A 10,189-nucleotide genomic window follows, 5' to 3' on the forward strand; every position below is an offset into this window, starting at 1 on the left:
ATACTGTACCCAAGCGCCCAAACCCCTACATGTACGGGCTACGCAAGGGGTACGCTACAGCCGCATGTCACTTGTGATATCACCGCGGCAGTAGGTTGTACCTGACACGACCTAGATGGCAAGTATACAGAATAGACCATTTCATTGCCCATAGGCCTCATTTTGTGAGAACAAAAACAAAGTGTATGGTGTGTCTGCTGCACTCTCGTCTCACCACTCACTATACTGTAGGAGAAGACGACGTAGCAGAGCAAGAGCAGGGCCTACTGCTACCCCAGCAGCTGCGTACGCGCAGAAACTGGAACGCCAGCAGCAGTATGATCACGAGCAGCACATGTTACAAATACAAATCCTGCACATGCAACTGGAACGAGAGAGGAAGATCCGCTCCTATCTTGAACGTCTGCACACCTATGAGCTTGAAGCTGCAAAACACAAATCAATGTACTGGGAAAAAAAAGCAAGGCTAGAGGCACTTGACGACAGCAGTTAAAAATCTGAAATGTTTTACTTCATTTAACAACGGCGAACAGTATTGCCTGCAAACAGGGTATATTCTGCAGTACATTCCACACGTTTTATTTTTCCTGTACATCCACACATTTGCATATATGTCCATTCAATATTGTATATACATAGAATGCTTTATTTTCATACATAACTGACAACATCTCTGTTGTAGATGACATTGTTGTAGAAGATGCATTTGTATGACAGACTTGTAATGATGTTAATAGTAATTCATTTTTGGCACGGTCCCCAAAAACAACCAATATGTTCTTCTGATTGGTTGTTGTCAATACATAATATAACATGAGTATAACGTAATACAACGACCATACATTGATAACAAATAGATATGAACATGAGTGATATAATAGGAAAATGTCGCCACATTAATGTTAGCAGCAAACTGATGCAAAATATCAATGGCCGGTAATGCTTCAGATTTTTTAACATTAAAGGGGCCGTAAACAGGACGACTAACATTTAAAAAAAAATGGTACCCCATGAAAGAACGCAGGTCATAATACCCAAATATACATTTCGTTCGGCTCGTGCCAGATCAGTGACCCATATAAATGCTTTCAAAGATGAGTAACCAGCGCGCCTCTCTCCACTACGCATACGTCATAAGGGCTACGTCGCATTTTGCCGTCCAATCGGTGGGCCGAGCTCCGAATATGACGTTCCGATTTACCAACCAATAAACAGGCTTCAATATCAGCTGTGCGGCGGAGTGCTCCGTGTGTTTGTGTGGAGCTACATTTTGCGCTCCGTGGTTCCGAGATCCAGCGCCATGGCATTTCCGAGTGAACTGAGTGATACTGAGCGCCTAATGCTGATGCGAACGTCAACAATTGGGCTGTTATCATATGACGCGACGCCCCGTGGTTCGCACCAAAGTACGTCGACAACCCAGTCATCGGCAACCCAGTCGTCGGAACCATTCGCAGATGACGTGCAAGACCACGCTGCACGGATCGGAAACACAAACTGGTGAGTGCATATAGCTAATACAGCTCGTTGTATTACGTGCAAAGACAAAGCTTGCCTTGTGTTGCAACTGGTCGGTAGTAACATGAACAAAAGGGAGTTTAGGCTCTGCGCCGGCTTCAATATTCCCGGCACCTCCAGCGTGCATACTGGCGCATCTTCTCCCAATCTTATGGCACCACATTTCTTATCTCTACTTGACTACTATATGTGAGACCGCACCGCACACGTATGGTAACTTTAATCCTAATTTTATAGGTGCCGATGCGGACTCTGCATCAACATGCCAACGTCCACGGAATCCGTGTGCTGCTTCGATTACCCGACAACCTGCGAAATGATCGAGGAACACGAACTCAAATGCATAACGGAACACGAGGAATTCGCTACCGCGTGTCTAAATGAGGTTGTGCTCCGTCTGGCGAACCGAGATCTTCGGCAACGCGGAGTAAAGACGGGGAAAGCCAGGAACGAGTAAGTATGCATAGTACAAAGCGCAGGAACTCTTACTATGACGTTATACAGCACGAAGACAAGTATACTCATATAAAACTGCATAGTACACCCTGCACTCATGTGGTACGTTCATCAGTTGGTTTTGACATTCGGAGATAATAATGCAGCCATACATAGGATTCCTCCAGTGATGAACAGTAGGTCAACCACGTTTATAGCTAAACTACTAATTACAGTACATTACGAATAATTGTGCAGCTACTGCATTTACCTTACAAGGAGTAATTGGACGTGTGTAGCTACCTTATTTTTTGGTAGTTCAACTGCATGTGAAGCTGAGGTTTGTTTGTCATGCTGTCAGATAAAACTTGTGCATCAAAATAATTAAGAGTGGAATTGCAAATCTAGTTCAAAGTGCTTGCAGTAGTTGTGAGTCTAATGTAAAATGTAGTTACTCTGTAGCTATAATTATACTCTGCAGAAGTAATTGGTAGTTGTAGATAAAAGATCTATCAAAGTAGTTAGCACCCATTGCAGGATTCTACTTTATCTATTATCATGCCATCCACAACATTTTTTTTCAGGCAGTACCGATACACATCCTACCGACAGTTTATTCTGTGGGTGTGGGAGTACTTGGGAAAATTCAATAGGAAACCCGTGCCATCATGCGTGGTAAATAAAATAAGGAAACAGTTTCCTTCGAGAGCTTATAGAGGTTTTCGCTTTCCTAGAAAGGAAAATGTAGCTGAATAAAGAGTCTTGCATATCACCGTATTCATTTCTTTATTTCCACGATTGAAAAAGGTAGTTTCCGTGTACAGTGTAGGGTCTGCAGATTGAGCAGAACATTGCAACATTGCACACACTAAGTGTAGCTGGCAAGAACTTGCTAATGCTTTATTTACAGCATTTTTTTTTATATCTGAAACAGAGTGTTTGTGGAAATGGGTTGCAGCAACTAACAAGTACTACTTGTACAACTGACAGAAATGTGTAAGTTGCGTGCATCCTTATATTTTTGATTGTACTGCTAATAGTCTTGGAAATTACATGAATAAAACAAATTGTCACACAAGTCAAGTCTGTGTTTGAAACAATTCTGGATGCCAGTATGAGACGTGCACCACCATTGCTGTTGCCGAGAGCAAACCCCAAGTGATATGTGTGACATGCCTTTTGTTTAATGAAAAACTGGTAGCATACGCGTTCAGATATGCAGCAGAAGAGGAAGCGGTCTGATGTAATGGGAGCATGTTGACAGTGACAGTGCAAGCACCCTCTCCATAACAGTTTGCAGCTTATTCCATATGTACGTGATCAATGGTCTCAGGGCACTTCTGAGGGTGATGTATATGGTAGCTCCCAACAAATATCATCGAATGGCAGACTTATGCGAAACCATGCACTGTTTATCAATATATGTACTAAAGCACCTGATACGCATTTTCGTGCATTTCGAATGCTGAACTATGGTATATGTATAACCATAAAACATACAGAAAACAACAGACCTCCCTGCTTGTAAACAAATGACATCCTAGTGTTCGACAGCGCTACAGCTACGCTCAGAGCTAGGGGCGAACATGGATGCACCTGAAAGCCATGGTCTTGAGGGTGTTATGATGGTCCCAGAAAGGGACGCAAGCTTCAGTCCTACTTTCTTTCAGTAGCAAATGCCCATTCGTAGAACCCAGCCCTCCTCCTCCAATTTGTTTCGGTTTCAATCTGTCTACCTACGTCAGGACGTTTCTTGAGTAGAGGTCTGTTTTGTGCAGTATCTGACATACCATGTACTCTGATGGTAACCCGGTACAGTAAGCTCCCCAATGAAGGCTAGCTGAGGAATGATCATGTGTTTTCTGCAGTCGCCAGTCAGTACCAGAGAGCAAAGGGAACTGCATCTCCCTCCATCTCCTGTTCCACGACTTCCTCTATTTTACCATTGTGCAACGCGCCGTCATCTCCAAGCAAGCCCCCCCTCCCCCAAGTCTGTCTCCGAGGCCTGTGTATTGGTTGTGTCTGCTTTTATAGCCACCCTCAGCTGTTCTTCGTTGTTGTAACAACACTGAAACAAAAATATGACAAAAATGACATATCCTCTGCACTACAGCTGCAACAGAAAGCAAGATAGCCCTAATTACAGAAAAGTGATTACCACAATTACTTTACATAAGCATAACTCACCCACAAATCTGAGCCTCAAACAGACAACAAGCTTGAAAGCAGCAGATATGCAATGTGATCATGACCAGGTGCCTCTATCAGGTGCCTAGTCTTGACACCCTGGCAGCCACGATGACTTCTTTAGGCAGTTGTTGCCTCGAGTGGCTCATCGGCGCTGGGAAGCTCCGTGTCTGCTTTTGCTTGCTTGCCTCCTGAAATGACGCATGCGACCTGCACTGCACTTCTGCTTCAGCAAGCAGCTTTGCAATGTAGGCTGAAGGAAAAGGAGAGGACAAATGACATATTAGAGAATCTGAACGTCAATGTAAAACAAGGTGTGTACCAAATGTAGGGGCAGTCTTGACAGGACAAGCCACTTGGTGTCCCTGCTTCGCTTTGGAGTTCTTGATTTTCCAACGTAGGTCCCCACGTAGTGTCTCCGCTTGGCTGCGTTGGGCATTTTCATTATAATGCAGAGCAGCCAGTCTAGTCCTGTTAGAATTTGATGCTGGTCACTTTCTTCTCCTATGAAATAATAGATGCCAAATGACTCACCTGCAAAGCATGCCCTCGGGAGAAAACGCCACAGATTTTGGCGCGAACCTGATCAGGAGGCTGTGGAAGCTTTCAAGGGCATAAGTTTGAGTGTTGGCAGACATCTGGGCAACATCTTTGAGAAGGCGTGGGTTCCCAGTCACTTCTTTGAATTTTTTGTAAGCCAAAGAATCTGCAGCAATTATTACATATTGTATTATGATTAAACATCTACCATTGCAGTATAACAAGAAACCAAAACATAAAAAGCAATACTGTTTTTTTTTTTTCTTACCGGGGTCAAGCCAGTCTCCATCTGTGATTGGACCATGAAGGCAGCGTGGGTAGGATCCATTATGGTGACTGTGAATATCCACAACATGATTCTGGATGCTTAGCCATGCATCTGTTGTCAGCCGAGCATCTCCTCCACTGGCTTTTGCACACCAGTACAGGTGGTTAGACGTTGCCTGGATCCACCTCTCTAGGCTGTGGCAGTTGGCGCTTTTGCTGATCGCGGTCAGCTTTTTTTTCACACCTGAAACAATGCACTGTGAAGGACATCATACCGCACAACGTGATTCAACTAACTTTTTGAGATATGCCAAATGTCGAAAAAGTGCCTTATCGCTGGTTCTTCCTTCTCAAGGTACTTTCTTATGGCAGGGTGACGGTCTGTTGTTATGGAGTTCAGCTTTATGCCTGCTCGAACAAACAAAGCATAAGCAAGAAAATTCACACTGTAGGTAATCACTACACCACAGATTTAAACGCACTAAAAATTGATAAAACATGTAGGCATTTATGCAACAAAAACTCAGAAACATGCAGGGAAATATGCAGCATTTATATCGAAAAGCATTCATTTTAGCAGGCCTCGACAGGTAAAAGCCAGTAAGAAATGGCTTGGGAATGGAAAATAAGGTTTAGCATAATTCAACATTCTGGCGTACGTGAAATGTGAGAGCAATTGCAGATTATGTGCACAGTGAATGACAACCGGACACAGTATTTGTGACAGAATGAGCTCCTTGGAACACTGGTACTGTGGGGTTTTACTCGCAAGCATTACATTGGTTTCTTTTCGTTTGCTGCCTCTCAGCTGTGATGCTTTGATCTCATTGCGTGCTACAACAAAGCCATACAGAATGGAAGTATAGATAGAGCGAGAGCTCGTATAAGCTCCTAAGAATTAACCTGCTCATTGACCGGCAGAGTTGATATCGTCACACATGCTTCCACGGGACCTGTACACTATTGCATTCATACGACATCAACACATAAGGAAAACGTAAACTGCACGCAATGTATGCAAATGAACATTCAAAGCATTCACCTCGCTCCTTTAGAAACTGAATACTCCTGATGAGCGCCTCTTTTTCCATGTTGACACTTGCTGCCACCCTCTCGTTCTGCATGTGAAAGTGGTGAAAATAAAAAGTATGATGCCCATGTTCATGCTTCACCAAAGCATACATTCCAAACAAAGATCTCGATGGTTATATCTATACTTCCAACCTGCTGAAGTCTAATAAGTTGGAAAGACAATTTATACACGTACCTCTGCCAGTTGAACTTGGACGGAATGAATTATTTTGTTCAGTTGATCCACATGGATACTATATGTCATATATTTTGCACAGAACCCAGGAGAGTCACACCTCCCATCTGCCGATACATCTACTGCCTGGTCATCCAGCTGGTCTAGAAGTTGCCTCTGCTCCAATGACCAGACCTGTAAAAAAGCATATTTACAGTGCATATGGGCGTAAAAGTGATAAAGATTTCTTACTAACCTTCTCTACGGCTGGAACAAGAAAGCAGCTTTGGTATCTGTAAAATGTTGTGAGGCTGAACGTTTGCACGTTTATGTGCTTCAGCATTCGCAGAGTTGGTGCTGCATTTGCTCCAGAGAAGAATATGGAACCTGACAGCAGAAGGTTTCCGGCTGGCCTTCCATTGACCACAGGTTGACTCTCCCATGTCAGCTCATGTCCATCGTGGCACCGGGTTTTCACACTTATCATTGTGCCTGTAGCTGTTACCTCGGCAGAGCAACGGGATAAGCATTTCCGGCAGTTTTGGAATAACTCCAGGAGGCACGTCTCAAACACCAAAAACTTTCTTTCATTCTGAAGCGTAAGTGGCGGGGGAACATCTTCCTCACTAGGAACAAACAAGGGAGTACATGAAGATACAAAATATACATCATGTCACACTTTTTTACTTGCACTCCAACTTGTACTCCGTACTAGTGTCTACGGCTTATAGACTAAAACTCACCCACTACTACTCTCTTCCTGTGACGGACTGTAGTCGTCGTCATCTTCATCATCATCGTCATCATCAGTTTCAGCAGGCTGGCTTCCTGTGTTTGAGTTTGCGGGAGTCGGGGCTGTTGTGCAGCTCGTGTTGACAGTGGCGTTTCTTTCAACTGGCAGTTCCCATGGCTCTGTCTGACAACCCCGTTCCTGCAGTGCTTTCGCAGCTACGTCTGTCTGTGTATCTGCAATTTCAGGTGGAGATCTAGTGAAATGGCTGCATGCTTATTATATTGGAAAGAATGACATGGAAGCAGACAAGTTGGTGATCACAAACATCTGAGATGCAGGAACGTGAAAAATACATGACAACAATTTCAAGTGCACACAACAGAACAAGAACAAGGCTCACATTAGCAAAAGGTTCTTTATTAGACAAAACCAAAGGATCAAGGAAAATGCAAAGGGAGCAATGAACATACTCTTGGCAACAGCCAGGAGACAGTGGCAATGTTGTCATAAATTGTGAGATGTTATGGCCATGTTGTCAACGTCTCTGACTTTCTGCTTACAGTATTCAATTCTCCCTCCACGTTTCCTCTGACCTCTTGTTTTTGCAATATAGGTTTTTCCGCTCGTGTGAATCTTGTTCTGTTGTGTGTATTGCTTCTGTCTGAATCCAAAACTCCCTGAAGCTTTTCCAAAGAAGACCTGTTCCCTACAGTTCCCACTTTGGAGTTTGCTACGTAACATGCTTGAGTTGTACTTACATGTTGATCGGTGCACCACAACTGGTTTTGTTTTTGTCATGCTTGTAGGTGAACGATACTCCTGTAAAAACACATGAGGTGATATTTTATTTCTTTAACAATATATTTCAATTCCTATAGCTTTCAAATGTGTTCTGTCACAGGCATGTGCTGCCACAACATCTTGAAGCACATTATTTTCAGCTGTGTCACAATAATTGCATTACAGGATGCTGGTACCCTTTTTTCTGGTTAACCTTACACCGACTAGCGGCTTTAATTGTAGGGCTGTACTAGTTCACTCAAAGCTGAAATTAACGTGTTTACAGAAATTTCCCAATGTCTATGATGCATATGTGAGCATATTCAAATGACAAAGCCAAAGCTCACCAATTTACGTGGGACCACCACAAACATGCGTGGTGATGATGGGATGGCGTTCTCTTGCAGCACTGGACTTGCTGGCATTTGAGGAGGCTGAAAAAGAATAATGTGATTTATTATTATGTGATTTACTGAAATTCAGTGAAAGAAGCTGTCTTACTGTTTGCAGAGAACACACGGGTGGATGCCGCAACAGTGGTGAATGTTGGCTGAGTTGCACTTGTTTTGGGGCCTGGATAATGGAAGAAACGAGATTACCTATGGTTCTCACGAAACAGTAATTTCAACGCACCCTCACGCGGTCATGTTAGAAAAGTGATATGCTGCTGCTGCTTGGTTTGCCCTGCTATTTCCAGCAGGGTGCACCAAAACTACAGCTAGCTAATGTACAACTACCGTGCAGTAGAATTACAGCACATGTTTTGACAGGGATATGCGAAACTGAGTTGTAGGCAGGCGATATTTTCTGAAGCACCTGATTTCTAGAATGAACGATACTCACTATAAACAGGACTTACCAAAACAGCACGGCGTTTCGATGGACCGTCGTCGGCATCCTTGGGCAGTTGTAGTGATGGGACAGCATCATCGCGAAGTTTTTTGCTGACAGGTCCCATTATGGCCATGCGGTACGCTTTCGCATCGAAGTGGTCCTCGCATACAAACATTGTCTTTGGCAGGTTCTCTACAGACACATTCTGCTGTCCAGTAAGTTCTAACCATGACGACCTACGAGGTTCGTCATTCGGCACACGGTGAAATCTCAGCTTCGGCGGTTGATTCTTTACGCGTCGGTGGGGGCACGTTGCGACTATGCACACTGGAGGCATATTTCGCAAATGCTAACTACAGAAAAACAGCTATATACAAGTATTACTTACAATTAACTTTGAAATTTATATATTTACACGAAAACAAACAAAACAAGACACCACAGAGGAACTTAGAGCAGAACGAGCATGAAGCGAAAGCAAACTAGAACTCACAACTCCACAACGCGCACGTGAGATTCCGCAACTGTGGCGTCGGCTCGCGCTGTGCTGCGTGCTGTTGCGCGGAAAACGTAGTGCGCGTGTGATATCCAAATTGAACGCATTTCTTTTCCAGTTTGAGTCTGTAACTGGTCAGACTTTGAATGGAATAAGACTCACGATCATCTAATCAATTTCCGCAAGCAAAATAAAATCATACGTTGATTTCTTGATTGTAATTGGTGAGAAAAGTGCTACGTCAAAATGACGTAAAGTTAGAGCACAGGGCGGAGCTAACAAGCGAAAGAGTGCAGTGAATATTTCATCCGTATTCAAGTGCCTTTTGAATTTGAGCGCTAGTAATTACAAGGAGCTTTCACTGTACAAGTTTGAATAATATGACTCAGAGAAATGCGCACCTTGCATACCTGTTTACGGCCCCTTTAAGGAGTGATTGATAGGATTAAGCTTTGAGAAAGAGTAATACTAAAAACAAATTACATCTTATGTGATGGTACTTGGAACAGTAAGTAAGCAACACATGTTGCAGAATAATTTATCCATGTTGAAATGTGAATATGAACAGTTACATTTCTGTAGCATAGGAACTTACTCCTCCCAACATAACGCATACCAGCTATCCATTTTTGACAGCTGTCATGACATGATGGTGACACAGGTGTCACAACACTGCAGCTTTACACTGGTGTGATCAGTGCACCCTTGTTGTGTAACCTCATATCCTGTGAAGGTATATCTTAAGAATGGAAAACACATCCCTTTGTAGTCAGGCCACATGATTTATCATATACACCCACATCCGTGTTGCAATTATTCCTATTAATCATGAATGCCACAATGCCTCTAATTTGGCTGTGTCGTGCCTGTCGTCAATGTGTTCTGAATAGCTGAGTTCTAACAACAAGTACAGAGTAGTAGAAATTGTAGTAACACAGCATAAACCAAGCCAATGGCCACTTCTAATATACATAGAGTACTTCATTGTATGTCATATGTTACAATGTGTTCTCCATACACCAGCTCAGATGTATGCTAAGTGTCCAAAGTTTTTCCTTCATGACATGTCCTGTATGTTACTAGTGTGGAACAGGGACTCTCATTTCACACTAGCTCTCCTCTACTTTGACTTGCACTCTACCCCTAAGTGTAC

The 10,189-nt window shown here is 43.3% G+C and overlaps 2 protein-coding genes and 1 long non-coding RNA gene across 3 annotated transcripts; 1 reads left to right on the forward strand and 2 right to left on the reverse strand.

The window, feature by feature from the left end:
* The first annotated feature begins 1,407 nt into the window (after window positions 1-1,407).
* On the forward strand, window positions 1,408-2,601 carry LOC135386997 (uncharacterized). The gene is made up of 3 exons (XR_010420771.1): window positions 1,408-1,500; window positions 1,756-1,971; window positions 2,538-2,601. It is a non-coding gene; the product is annotated as an uncharacterized LOC135386997 (long non-coding RNA).
* A 1,470-nt stretch (window positions 2,602-4,071) lies between these two features.
* LOC135389421 (uncharacterized) lies at window positions 4,072-6,071 on the reverse strand. Its single transcript, XM_064619471.1, has 6 exons — window positions 5,990-6,071; window positions 5,245-5,355; window positions 4,949-5,191; window positions 4,675-4,846; window positions 4,463-4,611; window positions 4,072-4,393 (listed from the first exon to the last, which is right to left on the reverse strand). The coding sequence occupies exons 1-6, from the start codon at window positions 6,069-6,071 to the stop codon at window positions 4,218-4,220; spliced, it is 933 nt and encodes a 310-aa protein (XP_064475541.1). The 3' UTR covers window positions 4,072-4,217.
* A 65-nt stretch (window positions 6,072-6,136) lies between these two features.
* On the reverse strand, window positions 6,137-8,508 carry LOC135386998 (uncharacterized). Its single transcript, XM_064616445.1, has 6 exons — window positions 8,208-8,508; window positions 8,054-8,140; window positions 7,685-7,745; window positions 6,937-7,159; window positions 6,450-6,819; window positions 6,137-6,388 (listed from the first exon to the last, which is right to left on the reverse strand). Exons 2-6 carry the CDS (start codon window positions 8,129-8,131, stop codon window positions 6,203-6,205), a joined length of 918 nt encoding a protein of 305 aa, XP_064472515.1. The 5' UTR covers window positions 8,132-8,140; window positions 8,208-8,508; the 3' UTR covers window positions 6,137-6,202.
* Between the last annotated feature and the right edge of the window lie 1,681 nt (window positions 8,509-10,189).

The sequence above is a fragment of the Ornithodoros turicata genome, chromosome 3, assembly GCF_037126465.1.
Source record: "Ornithodoros turicata isolate Travis chromosome 3, ASM3712646v1, whole genome shotgun sequence".
Lineage (NCBI taxonomy): Eukaryota > Metazoa > Arthropoda > Arachnida > Ixodida > Argasidae > Ornithodoros > Ornithodoros turicata.